Source organism: Glycine max, chromosome 13 (genome assembly GCF_000004515.6).
Source record: "Glycine max cultivar Williams 82 chromosome 13, Glycine_max_v4.0, whole genome shotgun sequence".
Lineage (NCBI taxonomy): Eukaryota > Viridiplantae > Streptophyta > Magnoliopsida > Fabales > Fabaceae > Glycine > Glycine max.
The window spans coordinates 4,509,345-4,530,566 of record NC_038249.2 but is presented as its reverse complement, the minus strand read 5'-3'; the positions used below and the strand labels follow the sequence as shown (position 1 = coordinate 4,530,566).

The 21,222-nt window shown below is 36.5% G+C and overlaps 1 protein-coding gene across 1 annotated transcript; it reads left to right on the top strand.

Annotated features, from left to right (window-relative positions):
* The first annotated feature begins 300 nt into the window (after positions 1-300).
* Positions 301-3,570, top strand: LOC100792002 (transmembrane 9 superfamily member 12). The gene is made up of 2 exons (XM_003541217.5): positions 301-496; positions 989-3,570. The coding sequence occupies exon 2, from the start codon at positions 1,102-1,104 to the stop codon at positions 3,073-3,075; it is 1,974 nt and encodes a 657-aa protein (XP_003541265.1). The 5' UTR covers positions 301-496; positions 989-1,101; the 3' UTR covers positions 3,076-3,570.
* Positions 3,571-21,222: the final 17,652 nt, after the last annotated feature.

Below are 21,222 nucleotides of genomic sequence, written 5' to 3'. Positions count from 1 at the left end.
AAAATTGGCAATTTTGGTTCATCATTATTAACTAATAATTTTGATCAGTAGAATTAATAGGTTAATTATAAATAATTTTTTTTATCAAAATTAATTATAAATGAATTAAAATCATTAATTATTAGAAAACTTAATTTATAATTAACTTAATAATTTTATTAATTAATAATAACAAATGAATTAAAATTATTAATTTATAAAATTAGGAATCAAATCTTACCGCTAAAAAAAATCAAAATGGTGATTAGGAAACCAAAATAGTAACTTAATCATATTAATAAATAAGGTCAGATGCACATAATTATTTGGGAGGCGTAGGTGGGCTATCCATACAAACATGGGAATATCATGCCCAACCCGATGCCATTATTGTTCGCTACATTTCTGATTCTTTCTCGCTCACACTTGCGACACCTTCAACACAAGAACAATAATCATCTGTGGCGTTGCGATATCTCTCCCTTTCCCAAACTCAATATATCGCCAAAATTCCTGGGTGGGTTTCTCCGTTCTCTCTCTGTCTCTCTGATAGCGGAGAAACTACGTCTTACTTAGATCTAGCGGTTTTTTCGCTCTTCTTCTGCTCCTTGTTTGTTTGGGTTTTATTAAGTGGTTGGACACATGTGTGTTTATTGTTCTCGCGGCCTTTAATTTCAGCAACTTTGGATCCCTGTGGCTGTTGTATTCTTGAATTGTTTTGTGGGATATTTTTTTTATTTAATGTTATTATTATTACTATATTGGATGGTTTGATTTTTGTCGTTGCCGTTCACCGTACTATTAGTACGGCTTGTGGGTGGAATCCATAACTTTATTTTACGATCTGCCTCAGGCTTTTTCATAAAAATGATCTGTGTTTATTTTTGTTCACTTGTGGATCTGATTTGAACCCTGTGATGACATATGCTTCAGGGTTTGGTTATATCTTTTATATGCTTTTATTATCTTTGGCATGTGATGTTGAATTTTGTTTTACTCTTTTGTCTAGATTTGGTATTGACTGCACCGGTGTTGGTGTTGGTGGTTGGGAGTTAGCTTATTAGAAGAAGATTCACAGAGAAGTTTTTCTGCATCTGCTGTTGTTGTATTGCATTGAAGGAAATGGAGTTGCGAATACCCTTCATCTGCCGCTGTGTTTTCCTTTTTGTCGTCGTCTTTGCTCAAGTAGTCAATGCTTTTTATCTCCCCGGAAGCTATATGCACACTTACTCAAATAAAGATCTCATATATGCTAAAGTTAATTCGTTGACTTCGATTGAAACTGAGCTTCCCTACAACTACTACAGCCTCCCTTACTGCCAGCCGGATGGCGGCATAAAGAAAAGTGCTGAGAATCTTGGAGAACTTCTGATGGGAGATCAGATCGATAACTCACCGTACCGATTCCAGATGAATGTTAATGAGACGCTTTACCTCTGCACTACGCCCCTGTTGAATGAGCACGAGGTGAAGTTACTCAAACAAAGGGCACGGGATCTGTATCAAGTGAATATGATCCTTGACAACTTGCCTGTTATGAGGTTTACCAACCAAAATGGGGTTACAATCCAGTGGACAGGGTTCCCTGTTGGATACACTCCATCTGATGGCAGTGAAGATTACATCATTAACCACCTTAAGTTCACAGTCTTGGTTCATGAATATGAAGGAAGTGGGGTTGAAATTGTGGGGACTGGCGAGGAAGGTTTGGGTGTTATTTCAGAATCTGACAATAAAAAGGCATCAGGTTATGAAATAGTTGGTTTTCAGGTTGTACCTTGTAGTATTAAATATGATCTGGAAGTCATGACAAAGCACAAGAGGTATGATACTCTTTCTCCTATAAGTTGCCCGGCTGAGCTTGACGAGTATCAAGTGATAAGAGAGAAGGAAAGGATATCATTCACATATGAGGTTGAATTTGTGAAAAGTGATATAAGATGGCCATCACGTTGGGATGCTTATTTGAAGATGGAGGGTTCCCGAGTTCATTGGTTCTCAATCTTAAATTCACTTATGGTTATTTCTTTCCTGGCCGGTATTGTTTTTGTCATTTTCCTAAGAACTGTGAGAAGGGACTTAACGAGGTATGAGGAACTGGACAAAGAGACTCAAGCTCAGATGAACGAGGAGCTCTCTGGATGGAAACTTGTTGTGGGTGATGTGTTTAGGGAGCCTGATTGCTCGAAGCTTCTCTGCGTGATGGTTGGAGATGGGATTCAAATTCTTGGAATGGCTGGTGTTACTATTGTTTTTGCAGCACTTGGCTTCATGTCACCCGCGTCCCGAGGAATGCTACTAACAGGGATGATCGTCTTATATCTTATCCTGGGAATTGCTGCAGGCTATGTCAGCGTTCGTGTATGGAGGACCATTAAGGGAACAACAGAAGGGTGGAGATCAATTTCCTGGTTGGCTGCTTGTTTTTATCCTGGAATTGCTTTCATTATTCTTACAGTACTGAATTTTATTCTATGGAGCAGTAACAGTACTGGTGCCATACCGATTTCCTTGTATTTTGAGCTGTTCTTCCTCTGGTTCTGCATTTCTGTACCTCTTACCCTCATTGGAGGATTTATGGGGACAAAAGCTCAGCCAATTGAATATCCTGTACGCACTAACCAGATTCCAAGGGAAATTCCTGCACGTAAATACCCATCGTGGCTTCTTGTTCTTGGTGCTGGAACTCTTCCATTTGGAACCCTCTTCATTGAGCTTTTCTTCATCCTTTCCAGTATTTGGCTTGGGAGGTTCTATTATGTGTTTGGTTTCCTGTTGGTAGTTCTTCTATTGCTAATTGTTGTTTGTGCTGAAGTGTCTGTGGTCCTCACTTATATGCATCTCTGTGTGGAAGACTGGCGGTGGTGGTGGAAGGCATTCTTCGCATCAGGTTCTGTGGCTCTTTACGTCTTCTTATACTCCATTAACTACTTGGTGTTCGACCTGCGGAGTTTGAGTGGACCTGTCTCAGCTACCCTTTACCTTGGTTATTCACTACTCATGGCCATTGCAATCATGTTGTCTACCGGCACCATCGGCTTCCTTATGTCATTCTACTTTGTGCATTACTTGTTCTCATCAGTAAAGATAGATTGAGGTTCTTGCTGTCATTGCATATTAACTATGCAAAAGATTAATTGATATAACTTCCGCTGAGTCCTTGTAGCTTGATCACATTGCGGAGTAGGGCAACGGATGTTTCATTCATTGTCTGATTTTATATTGCGATGGGATCTGCAGTTTGTTCTCCTTCTTCTTGTTTCCCAAAGTAGTGTACTCATTCAAGTATTCTGCTAGTGTTTGAGATCATTATGTTTCAAGTGTTTTAGTTAAGAGTTTCTTTAGAAGGTTTGTAATTCAAAACTGTCTTATCTCATTTCAATACTGTAGAAAAATGATGTTAGATAGATATATGCTTTCAGAACTCGTTCTGATGTTCATTGTGCTTCTGGGTATTTAATATTTTTAGCTTCTTTGGGTTAAAGGATGGGAAAATGACTTAGTATAGGTTAGGGAAAGTGACTTAGTATTTTATTTAAACTAACTGTCCGCTCAATTTTGGCTTTTATAATATTATTGTTTCATTTTTTATTTTATTTTATAGCCGGTGCTGCACATGTACATTTGAGTTGATAATTTTGTGTATGGAAAATATTGGATATACGTAGTATTGGTATTGCACTTGGCTTCACGACTATCAATTGAGTTTCACTTTTCTGGTTTTTGACAGGGAAATTACATGTGACAAAATTAAAATGTAAGTAGCATAAACTTTTCCAAGTAATGGTGGAAAATGTTATTATAAAATCTTGGGTTACTTAAATTTTTAGTCCTTTAACAGGAAAAGTACATGTGACAATTAAAATGCAAGTAGCATAAACTTTTTCAAGTAATAGTGGAAAAGGTTATAACAAAAATTTGGGTTACTTAAGTTCTTTTAACTTTTTTAGATTTTAATTTTTAGCTCCTCAATTTTTTGTATAACTTTTAGTGTTCTATTAATTTTTTGACAGTATTTTTGTTCTTTATATTTTTTAAATCTATTTTTAGTTATTCATTTATTTTTATTGCTCAAATTAATCTCAAATATTTAATAAATGAGGGGCTAAAAATGAGTGGAAATATGGACTAATTTTGAGCAATAAAAATATACAAGAGACTAAGAAAGGATAAAAATTTAGAGGGATTGAAAATATTAATACTAATTAATAGAGTACTCAAGGTGGACCTCATCAAGCAGAATTTGGCAAGAATTGAGTATGAAGGTGGCAACCTTTTGAAGCCTATGGTTCACATAGAAGACTCAGTATTGGATGGTCTATGTCCCCTGGCAGAATGCTCTGATCTGAAACTTCTTGGTAAGAGCAATGGTTTTCAGATGGTGAAGGATAGGCTAATGAGGCTATGGAATCTAAAAGTTGGGTTTGATATTTTGGACACTGGAACATTTCATGGTTAAATTTGACCAGGGATGAAGATCACAAAAAGGTTACGAATGAAATTCCATTGATGATCTTTCACCATCACCTTTACAGTGCAAACATGGTCCCCGGATTTTATCTCGCTAGCAGCAAAAACTGGTAAGAAAAACTGGTATGGACACATTTCCCTAGCCTCAATTTGGGTTATTATGATGAAAGTGTGTTACTTGCACTAGCTTCTGCTATGGTAAACCCCATTAAAGTGGATACGAATACCAATGACGTTCAAAGAGGAAGATTTGATAAAAACATGTATTGAGGTGGACCTCACCAAAAAAAATTGTCTTGCTTGTTAGTTTGTTTCTTCTATTGTGTCAACATATTTGTTTTGTTGTATTTTTATTCTAGTTCTTATTTTCTCTCTTCTTTTGCTCTCTTTGTCTAAGTTTGTTCATCTTGATTTATTGCACTCTCTTTGTGTTTCTTTTTCTACCCATTATAAAAAAAAGAGAAAAAAATTCTTGCAATAAAAAGAAGAAAAAAAGTAAATTTGTGAAGAAAAAAAGTTTTAGATTGAAAGAAAGAAAGAAAAAAATAATAGTTTTCAACATAGTGCTTCAAACTACTTACTGCACAATCAAAGAAGATTTAGAAAAAAGGAAAGAAAAAGTGTGAATTCATTTTATATTTCTTATAAAGTGTTAATTCATCTTTATATTCAATCTATTACCCCCAAAGTGTCAATTATTATCTTATTTACATTGTTGGCTTTATACACCTTTCTTTGATCTTGTCTAAAAAAAATCTCAAGTTTCTTGTGGTTCCTGTTCTATTGTTCTTGTTTCCTAAAGTTATCATATCACATTCTCAACTATTTCTTGTTGAGTAAAATCATCCTTAAAGGTTTTTTCTTAAGAACTCATAAGGTGAAGTTGAGAGGTAAGGTTATTAGAGGGAAATAGCCAAATTGAGTGAAAACATGAGTGTCCAAAACATATTTTGAGCATAAACACGTGAGAGTGTTGTGTGAGGATTTTATTTCTCTAACTCAATTTTTGCAGCACTTAAAATCATGAGTGGTGGAGAAGGAGTAAGAGATGTTGAACTCAAGTTGTTCATGAAGGTTGTTCAAGAACAATTCACAACTCTAAATGCAGGGTTGGATGATTTACAATTTACTTCCAGGTCTAAGATACCTCTTAGGAAAAATCATGATGATGAAGAAGAGGAGTACTCAAATGGGAGACATAATGAAAGGAGAAGGGGTGAACCATGAGTTGACAACTACTTGGGTAATTGATAAACGTCAAATTTATTGTATTTTCAAATGCAATTTGAGACATTTATGTGATACTTTTGTATACTTTAGGCCTTGTTTTGAATCAAATTCATTATGTTTCCAGTTTTTAGTATATTTTATATAGATATTATGATTTTAGAAGTTTTTAATATGATTTTGTGAGTTTTTACATTGAAATAGGGCAATTTTACAAGGTAGTCTTGCTCAAGCGAGGTATAGGCTGCTCAAGCCAGCTCAAACAAAGGAAAAGATGAAATTTTATAGAAGATGTCTCGCTTAAGTGAGAGTGATCTTGCTTCGGCGAGCAAATGACAGAAATCAACATACTTACAAGGACCACCTTGCTTAAGTGAGGGATATCTTGCTTAAACAAGGAGTGTGTCAGCTAGTGCGAGTAGAAACTAAATTAATTCAAAACAAAGATAATTATGGAAATATAGTTCGAAGATAAATGAAAAAAATCACTTGGAAGAAAATTGCAACAATTAAAACAAATTATATTAGCTGAAGAGATGATTTTCTTGTATAGATTTATTATTTTGTAAATGAAGAAGATTATTTGCCTCTATTAAACACATCTATAATTCTATAATTAGAGAGGCATAGGCAACAACAACAACAAAAAACACCTCTACGCACCATCCTTCATAGAAAAACCCTCTTCTATTCTCTCTTGTATTTCATAAGTGGCTAGTTTCTTTCTTGGCCCAGAGGAAAGAATTGAATCCTATTCGATGTAATTTTCTCACATAATATATTATTTGAGTTCATTATTCGTCTTTTATACTTAATTCTTTCTGAGTCTGCGCACCTCATAGATGATTCTAGGAATTGATGTGCACTTTGATGAGTCTCATTGAAAGTTGAACTGAATCGGATACTTAATTGGGGTTATCTCTACAGATAGAATAATCTTGGTTAAGCCTAGCTAATTTTCAAAAGATAATAATAATTGCTTGTGCTGGTTTGCCAAGGGATTGAGAATCAAGGCAAGTGATTTAGGGTCTATCACCTAAGGGATTAGGGATAAAATACATTAGTTAATTGGGGATGAACGATATAACGAAGTAGAAGTGTAAGGAATTGCATCAAATAGGAGGATTCCAAGTACAATCTTAGCATCTCAACATGATTGTTTCCGTCTACAATTATTATCATGCCAACAAGTAACTTCTTACCTTTTCTTTTAATTTATTTTATTAAATTTTTAACACATTAATCTTTCTAGAAAAAAACATATATTTTATTTTCTATTTTGATTAGTTTTAGTTTTAGGTAGTTTAAAATATAAAAATACAAAAATATCTTTATCCGAAAAGTTTTAATTTGAATAGTCATCCATGCACTATGGGAGACGACCTGAGCTTCGGTTTAGTAATATTAAGATGAATCCGTCTATTCGAAGGAAAGAATGATCTTGAATTGAACTTAGGGTGTGAGAGAAAGGTTGAAATGTGTTTGATTGTCATAATTACTTAAGGAAAAAAGGTAAAAATAACAATTGTTGAATTTACTGATTGTCCTAACCTACCTCACGATGGGACGGTGAAAGCAACATGGAGGAGCCAAAGCGTTTGTCTCCTAGGGACAAAATGAGTGGAGTCACCACCAATGGTTATTTAAGAAAAATGTTAGAAAAACCAAAAAGAGGTCTATGAATCTTGAAAATAAGGGTTTGAGAGTTGTTTACACATGGGAAAGGTATTAGTACCCCACACGCCCGTCACAAGGGACAATAGCCTTTACTCGAGTGTGCACAACATGACTTCAAAATTATTTAGTTTTCCCTTTTCATATTTTTTTTTGGGTCGACAAGGGGGTTGCCCTTGCTCCTACGTATCCTCGGGTGCGATGAAGAATTCAGACCTACATAGTTCTTTAAGTCTGAATGTCTATGAGTTAAATTGATTTCATGTTTTGGAAGATTTATTTTGATTGCGAACAAAGAGTCATTGAAAACATTGAACCTTGAAATGACGTTTTAAATTTTGAAAAGCGGAGAGAGTCGTTAAGGCGTTGGACCTTGAAACAATATCAAGTGATATTTGATGAAATGAAGTTTAGGTATGAGTTGGTTTTATCTTGGTTTGTTTATTAACTTTCAATCTCTTTTAAAGACAATTTTACGACACTAGTGATCGGTTAGGAATAAACTTTACAAATAGAAATGAGATCACCGATGATTGATGGAGAAGAGGAATGTGCACATAATAACAAGGGGGACCCCTAAGGGTACATAGATCACATTCAATCCTTAAAAATAAAACTAATCGACTGTTGCACGAAGAACACAAAACAAGAAACGACGTAGGGAATGATCACGGTCGCGATTTAGTAATTCCTTGACTTTGTTTTCTTTTCTTTCTTCTTCTTCTTCTTCTTATTCTTCTTTCTCTCCTGCTTCTTCTTCTCTCTCAGTTCTCTCAATTCCTTCAAGTGTTGAACCTTCCCCCCTTACCCCTCCCCCCCATTATGGCTATTTATAGAGAAAAAGCCATTTTGGGGCGGTTGAAGCTCGCCCAGGCAAGCTGAACCTTAACTCTAAAGTAATGAGCTTGCCTAGGTGAGCTGGTTGCTTATCCATGAAGCCATTTCATGGCCCAGGTGAGCCAAATGCTAGCCTAGGCGAGCTGGGGTCTAGGAAAATCCATAAAAAGACCCTGTTGCCTCCTTATTTGGTATCCTTTTGCATGCTTGATCAAAACACTGAGTGATCCCTTGCTTCTTGCGGTAATTGGTGTCGAACACCATAATTCGACTAGCCAGAATCAAAATATTAGTGAACGATAGTCCCTGAACGAAATTAGGGTCTGACAGTTGCCCCTTTTTACTTATATTTTATTGAAAATGAAAAGGTGAGTAAAGATAAGGACACTAATTTCATCTGAGTGACCTTGCTATTCAAAACCAGATGCCAAAGGAAACAGAGGAAGTGAAACCAAAAAAACAAAAGGACATTGACATCGAAATATCGAAAGCACCAAGCAAAGGACATCATAGTCTTGTAAAACATAAGACTGGGGATATTGAAGTCTTTGTAAAAGAGTAAAGACATTGAAGTCTTGTAAATATAAAAGACAGAAGACATTGAAGTCTTGTAAATGTAAAAGATTGAAGATATTGAAGTCTTTGAAAAGCGTAAATGACTGGAGGCATTGTAGTCTTTGAAAGCGTAAAATACTGAAGACATTGTAGTCTCTAAAAGTGTAAATGACTGAAGACATTGTAGTCTCTAAAAGCATAAATGACTAAAGACATTGTAGTCTCTGAAAGCGTAAATTATTAAAGACATTGTAGTCTCTGAAAGCATAAATGACTGAAGACATTGTAGTCTCTGAAAGCGTAAATAGCTGAAGACATTGTAGTCTTTGAAAGCGTAAAAGACTCCGGACATTGTAGTCTCTGAAATCATAAAGCAAAAGACATTGTAGTCTTGAAATCATAAAACAGAAGACATTGTAGTCTTTTAAAGCGTAAAAGACAAAAGACATTGAAGTCTTTGAAATCATAAAGCAAAAGACATTTTAGTCTTGAAATGCGTGAAAGCAAAAGACATTGTAGTCTTTTGCAATCATAAAGCAAAAGATATTGTAGTCTTTGAAACATAAAGCAAAGGATGTTGAGTCCTATGAAAAAAAACAAAGGATGTTGAGTCCTATGAATCATGCAGTTGGATTTTGGCAATTGGTATATAATGAGAAATCTATGGACTCATAGCCTGATATGAAACATGGGTTTTGGAATGCATGGACATGCAAACTTCACCCTAAAATGAAGTAAATGTAGGTTTTGTACGCAACAATACAATGCAATGAAAAATTGTGCAATGTTCATGATATTCTTTCCTCTTTTGGTGATCTTAATTTTGTTTTCTTTTTTCTTCCCCCTTTTTTGTGTGAAAAAACACAGATTGACTGTCTCTTTCTAAAAGACGTGATAACTCATGCAACCTCACCCTATCTTTTGCAAATCTCTTCGGGGTCTCCCTCAAAGTGTATGTTTTGATTTAATCACTTGACAATTTTGGATGACGATAGTGGAGCCATTTGACATTTAATCAATCAATTGAAATATTGATCCTAGGGTTCGTCCCTTTCTTTTTGTTTAAAACCTTCTATTATTCTGCACAGCAAGGAAACATAAGGCTTTGGGATCGATCATGCACCCCTTTGAAGGATCACAATGGATTGTCATACTTTGGTATGTGACCAAGTGAAACTTTCCTGATTTAAAGTCATAGAGTGATGCTAAGGGTCTGTTGATCCCATTGAAACTTGATGACATGGGTTGATCCCGAAAGAATTTATACAACAAAGCCCACTCTTGGATTCAAAAGGAATCCTAAGGAGTTTGCATGAGCGACTAACATTAGATGTACCCTACTATCACAATTGTCTTTGGGAATTTTCCATGAGCTCCTGGTCAAATGAGTTATTTTCTCAAATGTGCAAGTGCAAAATCTCAAGGATTCTCTCTTTTTCTTATATATATATATATATATATATATATATATATATATATATATTGAACAATTGCAAGCGTGTGCGGGTTCCATTCCAGAATTCCAACTTAAAAGAAAAATAGTCATTCCTTAATCCACATGGCCTTTATTGGGCTTGTAACATGGTCAGGGGTAAGAGGGCTATCAAAGAAAGGATCAAAGAGGCTCAAAGAGTGTTTACCAGTTATATTGAGTAAGAACCTTGAGAGCGTTGCTTGTTCTTTATTCATTTCAACTTTTGGGTTGGGCTCTACTCCTTTTGTCTTATACATTAATCCTTATTGCACTTTTGTGCCTTCCTTGTAAAATCTGGAGATCTTTGTCTCTCTTTTTTTCTTCACTCACCTCTGGAGGATTTTTTTTTCTTTTCATTGTTGCCCAACTTCATGCATGTGTATTTTGCATTGCTCTTCCTATGTATTTAGTGGTGGTTCCTACTCAGGGTTTCTATTTTTTTTTTGTTGTTTTTTTGGTGTTACTTTTAGAAAACAAATATGCTTTGACTCAAAAAGGGGTAGCCAGAGATAAATTAGTGTTTGGGATGTTGAAACACGACCATGTGTCATTTCAAATCTTGACTTAGATATTTTTGCAGTTTGGATTTTGGGACAAAACCTTTGATAAACACGCTCCTTATTCTTTCTTCTTTTTATTTTTTACTACCCTAATTTTTGCCTAGGCTACCCTTTCGGGTTTTCAACCTACCAGGCGAGAACTTCTGATCTGCCCCTAGGTTCGCTTAAGGCTCATGCATGGTGCCTCTCATTGCCCTAATGTAGGACTCTGAGGTATCTATTGCTATCTTTTTTCATGACCTTGTAGCAAGGAAAAGTGAAAGGAACTGTGCAAGTTCTCGAAAATGAATTTTCAAGGACGAGGAATATTTAAAGGATTTTCAATTGACATATTAAGTCAAAAGACTCTTGTTCTTGACAACTCACTTTTCTCTCAAAAAGACAACTTTTGATAATGATAAAATGAGGTCACATGAATGTTTGTACTTCTTATTTTTTATTTGAAACACAGTGAATCAAATGTTTTTTCTTATTTTTTTGAACTTTACTCGTCGTTTATGGCACCCCCACCAAATGTGTAGAACGAGCAATTTCTGATTAAACAAACTTGGAGATCAACTCAAGAGCGTAAGTCACTTGAGCAAACAAGCCAATGACGTACATTCACATTCCAGTGAATGTCCAATAAATGTGCAAAGATGTAATTATAAGAGAATGAGAGACAAGGACATCAAATTTATCCATATTATTAGCATTGTGACTATTGTTTACAGTAATGGCATAAACTTGAAAATCTTAATGAGTCATTGGAGACATCTAACAAAAACCTACAAATTGCCCCAAGTATCATGCATAGTATCGCTCAACAACGTCAGAATTCACAAGCAATTTTCCTCCTCGAATTTTAGCCAGCTTGCATCAATTAGACTTTGCACCTTATGTTTTAGGGTCGTACAATGCTCAATGGCATGCCCCGGAACTCCTCCATGATAAGAACATGTTGCATTCGAGTTGTATCCTTGGGAAAATGGAGGTTGAGGAATCTTTTTTGTGATTATGGCTACCATTGCATCATTGAGTAGATATGGGAGTAAGTTAGCATACGACACCAAAATTAGGGTGAATTCTATAGGCTTCTTTTCTGGAAAATTCCTTCCCTGGTTGGTGTTTTGGTTTGTATTAAGGCTGGTGTTTGGCCTCAGATGTGTAGTAGGAGGGTTTTGTGGCTGATTTAGAGGCGTCCTTTGTGGGTGATTGGGTGTTCTTGGCTGGTAGGGTGGTGGGTAATGAGAAGGACTAATATTCGTTGTGTATTGATATTGTTGAGCTAGCGGGAAATTTGGCCATGTAGGAATGACAGTCATAACATGGGTTTCTCCGTCCTTCTTATTCTCTCTATTTGCCACAGACTTCCTATTCATCGAAGCAGCATAATCAAATTTGCCTCTTCTTAGACCCACTTCGATCCTCTCGCCAACAAACACTAAATCTACAAAACTCGAAGGCATGTATCCCACCATCTTCTCATAGTAAAACACAGGTAATGTGTCTACTATCATTGTTATCATTTCCCTTTCCATCATTGGGGGTGCTACTTGAGCTGCCAGATCCCTCCACCTTTGGGCATATTCTTTGAAAGATTCATGCTCCCTCTTACACATGTTTTGTAGCTACATTCTATCCAGAGCCATATCAGAATTGTACTGATACTGCTTAATGAAGCCAACCATTAGGTCCTTCCAGGAATGGACCCAGGAAGGTTTCAGATTAGTATGCCAGGTGACGGCTTCCCCAATAAGACTTTCCTGGAAGAAATGCATCAACAATTTTTCATCTTTCGCATATGCCCCTATTTTCTTGCAGTACATCTTCAGATGATTCTTGGGGCAAGTAGTCCCCTTGTACTTATCGAAATTCGACACCTTGAACTTTGGAGGAATGATCACGTCAAGCACTAGGCACAACTCTGCCATGTTAGTAAAGGCATAATTTCCACCTCCTTCAATGGCCTTCAGCCTTTCTTCTATATGATCAAATTGTTCCCTTTACACCATGGCAGGAGGCAGTCTTTTCATCGCAAAATGTAAGGGTTGTGGTTGTGAGCGATACTGAGGGACCCCAAAGTGTTTGGCAAGGGTATGCTACCAAATGCTTGCCCCTCAGTGGCATATCCGAGGTGAGGCTCGAAGTCGGCTAGAGTGTGGTCTCGGGGTACTTCATGTGTCTCCCCCATGGGTTGAGGGACCTGTGTATGGCCAGATTGGGGATGTTGGGTCTCAATGGGTATGGGAGCAAAGTTATCGACATTCTCATCGGGAGCGTGTGCAACATTAGGTGGTGTATAGTTGGGAGGCAAGCCATATGGTGGGATGGATGTGAATAATGCAGGTTTTGATGATGTTGAGAAGAATTCACTTGATAATGATTGTCTTCATAAAAAAGGGGGAGATTGTGAATGTATGAATACATGATTTTGATGATGTCAAAGAATAACCAAACAAGGTTGCTTTCAAGATCACTTCAACAAACATTCAAAGGTTAAGCATTGCTTCAAGATTAAGACAAGGTTGCTTCAACAAACAAGCATTGCTTCAAGATTCATTCAAGATCAGCTTTTGCCTCAAAACACATTATTTCCAACATGTCAAGGCTATGGTAATCGATTACCAGGCAGTGTAATTGATTACCAGAAGATAATTTTGAAAAATAGGTTCTTAAAAGGGTTTGAAATTTGAATTTTGAATGTGTAATCGATTACCATTGATGTGTAATCGATTACCAGCAACAAAACTCTGGAAATTCAATTTGAAAAGTCACGACCCTTCAAAATATAATTGTGTGATCAATTACCTGAAACCTGTAATTGATTACCAGTGAAGAATTTCAGAAAAAGCTTTTTGAAAAGACACGTCTCTTCAAACCATTTTGAAAAGGCACGAAGGGCCTATATATATGTGTATCTAACTTCGAAAAGTAGAAGAGAGAGATATTCTAAGAGAACTTCATTGTCAAATGCTCTCTCAATAACTCTTGGGCAAACACTTGCAAATCTATTGAGAGTTCATCTAGGAACATCAAATTGTATTATCCACTCTAAAGGAGAGAAATCTTTCCGTTCATCTCAGAAAGTAGGTTGTAATCAAGAGACTGGTTGTCTCTTGAATTGTGAGTTTTTTGAACACAAGGGAAAGGGATTCCTTGGGTGTTTAGAAGTTGTAAAAAGGATTTTTACAAAGTTAGTGAAAATCTCAAGTGGGTTGCTTGAGGACTGGACGTAGGCACGGGAAGTGGTCGAACCAGTATAATCGAGTTTGCATTTCTCTCTTCCTTTATCTCATTTATGTTATTGCAATCAATTTTATCTTGCATGTTTAAGGAACATTATTAAATTAATTGCCGCTTCTTCTTTTGCATTATGAGCCTATCCTTTAGAAGGGGGTTAAAAGTTTCTTGTGGGAAATTTTGAAACTTAATTCACCCCTGTCTTAAGTTATTGAGGCCACATGTCCAACAAAGGAATGCTTGCTCTGGACCAACACAAAATGGAGGCCGCCCATACTTCCCAATGCTTCGCCTCCCTGACCTACCATACCCAAGACTGAATGATTTACTTGGTTGGGGCCAGATGGGTGAGTCGGGTCCACCTCAGTGGTAGTACTTGCAGCAATGACTGTAGTCGTGTTGACCTCCATCATTTTTCTCATACTCATCATGGCTTCCGTCATCGTGGTCATTTTCTCTTTGATGGCCTCCATGTTGGCCTTCATCTGTTCTTGCACCTCTTCTATTTCACTCATCACTCTAGCTTTGGCACACGTTCAGTAAGGGCACCGTAAAACGCGTTCTTTCCTTTTGATTACAATGATTACAGTTCTGATTTCAAGGAAAGAATGCAATGAGCAATGCAAACAATGTGAAAAGAAAAATAAGCATGGCTGTATGTGAATGATACATTGTTGAAGTATTGACAATTTTACACAGGACATTCAGTAGAACATTGGGTCGAATCACTTCAGATTTTCATTAAAACAACATTGTTCATTACATCTTGTCAGAGTCAAAGTGAAACTGGAAATAAAACACGGACATCAACAATCCCTAATTTTGTAAATTATTTAGCTCAATCATGTGTTAGCAGTAGCCAATGAAGCTATGTAAACTCAATCCATCTTCTGCCCCAACTTTTGCAAGCCCGTTACTTCCATACTTGACCTAGACTTGATGAAAACTTTTTCTTAAAAGCATGTGCTTGGTTCGACCCCATAATCCATGGAATAGAAATTTTGATTGTCAATACTTCGACAACCTATCATAGAGATGAATGATTAGGGCATACTTATGCTATGCATGACAAATGTAATTATGAGATCGACATGAAACGTCTGAAGAACCATCCTTTCCTAGTTAACAATGCATTAGGTACCATGTTTACGTAATTTTCAATCAATTTTCAAGAGAAATGGGTGTATAATCCCAACATGATTTGTTTATAGCTATCATCATATGTACATGGGGGGTGCATTGACCATGTTGGATATCCTTGGAGGGGGGCAAATAAAGTGTTTAAAGAGTTTTAAGCATCCCTAGAGAAAGAAGGGGATTGCTTAGAATCTTTAATTATCCATGGTGAATGCATTGATGATGCTCATGTTTCATACTTCATATTGCATGAAAATAGTATAAACTTCGTTAGTAACTACTCATAGTTTTTCATGAGGAAAAATACTTGTACTTGGGGGCATGTCACTTTGGAACTTCCTTGAAACTCAGGTTGATCACCATGGGGGGAAGTTGCCTGTGAACGATAGGGTGACCTTGAAACTTGCTGCCTAGTTTTCCTAAGTGAGATTGCCATGTGGACACGCTTAGGCTATTTCCTGATGAATGGTACCACATTGCATTTTAGAGTTGAGTCAGGTGCATGCATTAGTCTAAGCATAATTGATTTGAATTGTGGAAAATTTAATGACTAGTTTATTAGACATTCTATTAGTTAGTAATTTTGTTAAACTATTAGCTTTTAGTTAATAGTAAGTTACTACTGTCCTAAGAGCCCATATAAACTCTACTTTCTCATTTGAGCAGTGATTAAAACAAAACTCCACTTTCTACTCTCAGATTCTATCTCAATTTCATTTCTCTTAGAAACTCTTTCATGATATCAAGAGTTAGGTTTTTACATCCATGCCTAATTTTAATTCTCTCCCTTCCACTGCTCAATCTGTTTTGAACCCATAGCTTAAAAGCTTGATGATTCGAATTATCTGCACTGGAAACAACAAATTGAGCATGTGATTAAATCACACAGGCTTCATCACTTTCTTTTCAATCCTTCAATTCCTCTAGGTTTTCTCTTCAGGAAAGATCGAGATGCTAGAATTATGAATCCAGCGTATGAGACGTGGGAAGTTCAAGATCAGATGTTGCTTACTTGGCTTTAGTCCACACTTTCGAAACAATCTTGTCTCTTATTCTTGGTTCAGTTTACTCATATCAAGTACATGATAAAATTCATGAACATTTCTTCATTTAAACAAAGGCTTGTGCTTGCTAGCTCTGGATAGATCTGTGGGCCACTTCTCTAAACGATAAAATCATGCACAATTTCTTATGTTAGATCAAGAATATCGTTGATGAGCTCATCGGCCTTGGCAGTCCAATTCAGCATGAAGAATATGTTGATGCTATTTTTATAAGGTCTACCATTGGACTATGCTCTATTAGTCTCGGTCATTGAAAGTAAGTTTGTGACTTCTCCCGTTGCAGAGGTTGAAACACTGTTACTTGCACATGAATCGCAATCCAATCACCTTAGCTAGAAGTCATTTTCTCTGTCTCTAAACTATACTCAATCGTCTACAAACCCTAATTCTTCCTCGCATGATTGAGGTAGTTTTATGTGCAGAAATGTTGGTCGCAATAGCTACTCTGATCGCGGTGGTCTCCTCGGTGGTGTTGGTTTTGGTCGTGGTCGTAGTGGCTAGTTTGCCCATTTCCAATGCTATATCTATCTCAAGTATGGTCATCCGACATATATATGTTATTACAGATCTTATTCAACATATCAGCTTCATGACTCTATGGTATTGTATGATCCTACTACTCCATAGCCTGTGCAGTATGGTAACTCTCAATCACAACTCTAAGTCTAATACATGGGTTAACCCTACAAATACTAAAAGTCAGAATCAGTCAACTCCCATTGAAGTTATTCTGAGTGCCATGCTAGCTAATTCATCTTCCCAGGAAAATACTAACTCAACTTGGATCCTTGACTCGGGAGCTTCATTCCATGTGACTGGAGAAACACAAAATACTCATCAGCTTGGTCACTTTGATTGAAGGTTTGAAAATTCTTGGTTTTGGTTTTTCTTCTTTTAAGTCTCCTACCAATCCTAATTTTCCTCTTTATCTTCATAATTTGTTACATGTTTTTTCAATCACTAAAAATCTATTGTGTCAGTAAGTTTGCTAAAGATAATGAAGTTTATTTTGAGTTCTATCCTCACTTGTGCATTGTCAAATCACAGGCAACCAATGAAGTCTTACTTAAAGGCATCAATGGAAGTGATGATTTCTATTCATTGCCCAGTCTCAAGCTTCAAGAGTCTTTTATTTCTTAGCCTTCATTGAGAGTACATGCTTCCTTTACAACTATTGTTTCTAGTCTTTCACATTCTACTATTAATACTAATTATGATGTGTCAAAACATTATGGCTCTAGCTCTTTGTGGCATGCTAGATTAAGTCATCCTAATGCTCATGTATTAAGACTTGTATTGAATCATTTTAAGATAACTCCATCTAATAAGATTCTAGATTTTTGTTCATGCTCATAGACTTCCCTCCTTTGTCTAAAATTTTTTACTCTACACCTTTGGAGTTAGTCATTAGTAACCTTTGGGGTCCTTTACATGTTCCTTTAATGAATGGTTATTTGTATTATGTTTCATTTGTTGATGTTTTTTCTTGATTTACTTGGATCTATCCTTTAAAACTTAAATCTAAAACTTTTATTGTGTTTCAAAATTTTAAATCTCTTGTTGTTGAACTTCAATTTAATACTAAAATTAAGAGTATTCAAACTGATTGAGGGGTAAATTCAGATCCTTTACATTTTTTATCACTCATGGTATTGTACACAGGTGCATTTGTTCTCATACCATCAATATGGTGTAGTTAAGAGGAAATGCAAACACATAATTGAATTGGGCTTAACCTTACTTCACCATGTCTCTTTTAATGTCCCTTATATTGTGTTGTTCAAACAATTTCCTAATTATAATTTTCTAAAAACCTTTGGGTGTGCTTGCTTTCCCTTTTAAGACCTTATCAAAATGACAAGTTCGACTTCAGGTCTAAAGAACGTGCTTTCCTGGGATACTCTAACTCTCACAAAGGCTATCAATGCTTTCCCCCCTCAGGTTGTATTTTCATCTCAAAGGATGTAGTTTTTCATGAGAATAGGTTTCCTTATTTTGAACTATTTCCTCAAGCCTAAGATTCTATGACCTTTGCTCCTTAGTAGTTTAGCATTACTCCTTCCGTCCGTCCTTTTACTCAAACCCTACCTTCAAACATTAGTTTTGCACCTCATAAACCATTGTATGTATATCTTAAACCATTATATATATATATATATATATATATATATATATATATATATGTATCTTAAGCCAATATACACCATTCACATGACAAAAAATAATTTAGATTTTGCATGTATCTAAATTTGAGATTTACATGCCCAAATAAAAAAGAATCATGGAACCAGTACGGATGAGTTGATAACAAAATACAGCTTTCTCCCAAAATAATCTCAATGTCATCACGTAGGCTTGGCGGCTCCCACAAAAGAATCTCCCTCCATGCCATCTATTGTTTTTCATCTGTTCCCACGAACAATGGTCCATAATAATCAAGTACCAACCACACAGTACAAAATTACAAAGGTGAGTTTATTATTAAAGAAACCAACAATTATCAGATGACCATAATTAGCAAGAGAAACAATAACAAGTACCATGATCATACACAATTATCCATCAATTCAACATACACTTAACAACTATTCATCAACTTTTCCACAATTCCAATCAATCATGCTCAATATGATGCATGCACCTAACCTAAACTCTTAAATGCAATGTGGTACCATTCGTTAGGAAATAGCTTGAGCGTGTCCACATAACACTCACTCTCAGGAAAACTAGGAAGCAAGTGTCAAGGTCACCCTATCTTGCATAGGCAACTCTCCTCCCCCCATGGTGCTTAGCCTGAGTCACAAGGGAGATCCAAACCAAGTGACATGTCCCCAAGTACAAGTATTTTCTCTCATGAAAACCTACAAGTACTTACTAACAAAGTTTATACTATTTCCATGTAGTATGAAGTATGACACATGGGTACCACCAATGCACTAACCATGGATAATTAAAGATTCTGAGCCACCCCTTCACTCCAGAGATGCTCAAAACTCTTTAACCACTCCATTTCCTCCACCAGGGATATCCAACTTGGTCACTGCACCCCCCATGTACATACACAACATACATCATCACAATGACATTATCAACATCAACATCATCTCATCTCAATGACATTATCAACATCAATATCATCTCATCTCAATGACATTATCAATAATAACAACATCATCTTATATCAATATTATCATCAATAACAACATCATCTCATATCAATATTATCATAAATGCAAACATCATCTCATATCAATTATTATCATCAATAACAACATCATCAGTAATCACATTCCACACATACATACATATAAATTTCATGCTATAGATCCACACTCCCCAGATATTCAGATATAAGTCTAATAAAATGATGATGTCATTTATCAATAGCAGATGTATCGCATCCCATTAGTCGAAAACGTTGTTTTTCTTGAAAACTAGCATGCATAAGGACAGACATACATTCCCATAACTGGGTTCCCTAATCCCAAATATGGTATCAAAGCCATAAATTATAATAAACTTCCTTCACCTATCGTGAGTTCTCTGTCAGCTCCTCTCTGCGTCACTGTTAGTCGATGAATACGACTAACTTTTGTGTAAGAAATCTGTGAAAATTGTATCTAACTCCTTCCATTTATGGTTATTTTGTAGTGTTGTAATTACTTTTTGTTAAATATAGGTAATAAGTACTTAGTACTCTCATTTTGTGTATTTAATAATCAGTTCCTTTCAATTTCAGGTTAATTAGGAAAGTTTATGAAGTGCTTATTTCCAGCTTCTCGCTAAGCCAATCTGCCGCCTTAGCGAGACATCCGCTAAGCGCACCACTCTTGCGGCTGAGTGCACCACTCTTGCAGCTTAGCGCGAGGAAGAATTTGGAAGAAGGATGAGCTGGATACACGCGCTAAGCAAGCACTCATCCCGCTAAGCATTGTTCGTTTTCGGCAAGTGCATTGGATCGCGCAAGTAGTATCAAACGGTAAGAACTGAGTATTGAACTCTCGGGGAACTTGTGTTACTTGGTAAAGCTATTTCAGTAAATAGGTGTCTAGTGTGAAAAGAGATGTGTTTACTATTAACAGGTGTGAGAACTAACTATTAAAAGGGAAAAATCACGTGAGAAATGATGCGTAAAAACAAGTAGACGCCACATTGGTCTTCCTAATAGGTGCCTGATGCTAGAACGATATTCTCTACTTAACAATGCTCATGCATTCTATGGCGTCTCCTGAAATGCTAAACCTTGATTCCTCATTATAGTCTAGCCTAATCCTGACCAAGCATCATCCACAGATTCCTCTTGTTGGACTGAACTCGGCCAGGACCACATTAAGACAAACATACAACCACTAGGTTACCGTACCCCGATTCCTCATGAAAATACGACAAACTAGCCCTGTCTTATCATGTTCTAAGAATCATACCAGTTTCCACTGTTGAATGATGCTAAAAACACATGCATCTACGTGATCAAGGCAAAAGCATGGTAGAATGAAGTTCTGATAGCACAGTGAACACACAAAACATCATAAAATAGATAAAAAGATATTTACATCAAGTACTTACAAGGAAGATCCAACAGAGGATTTAACTTTCCACAACTGGGAAGCTTCCATTACAACAAAGAGAAGAGAATGAAAGATTGTAGAAATACAAGTAGTCGGGATATCTCCTCCACCTCTATGACCTCACAATCACTCACAAACTCATCTCAAGCTCCAGGACGGCTTCCTCTTCCAGCTCTGGTCTCTACGGATCTTCACACAAAAAATTCTCTCAAAGTCTCTGGAACTTGGACCTTTCTCTCTCTAGAACTCTCCAATTATGCAGAAGCTTCAAGAAAAGGCCCAAAATCCTCACAATCTGATTTCAGCTTAAATAGGTGGTCTTGTTCGTGCTCGTGTGCTTAGCACAATTCTGAACCACTTTGCGCGCATTAGTGAATTTCGGCTTAGCGCCGCTTTTCTTGCTCAGCGGATGGACTGAAGCGGTGCGCTTAGCAAGATGACCCTTCGGTCAGTGA

Bases quoted from the DNA above. Each gene is read 5' to 3' on its own strand.
- LOC100792002 (XM_003541217.5), top strand. From the start codon at position 1,102: ATGGAGTTGCGAATACCCTTCATCTGCCGCTGTGTTTTCCTTTTTGTC.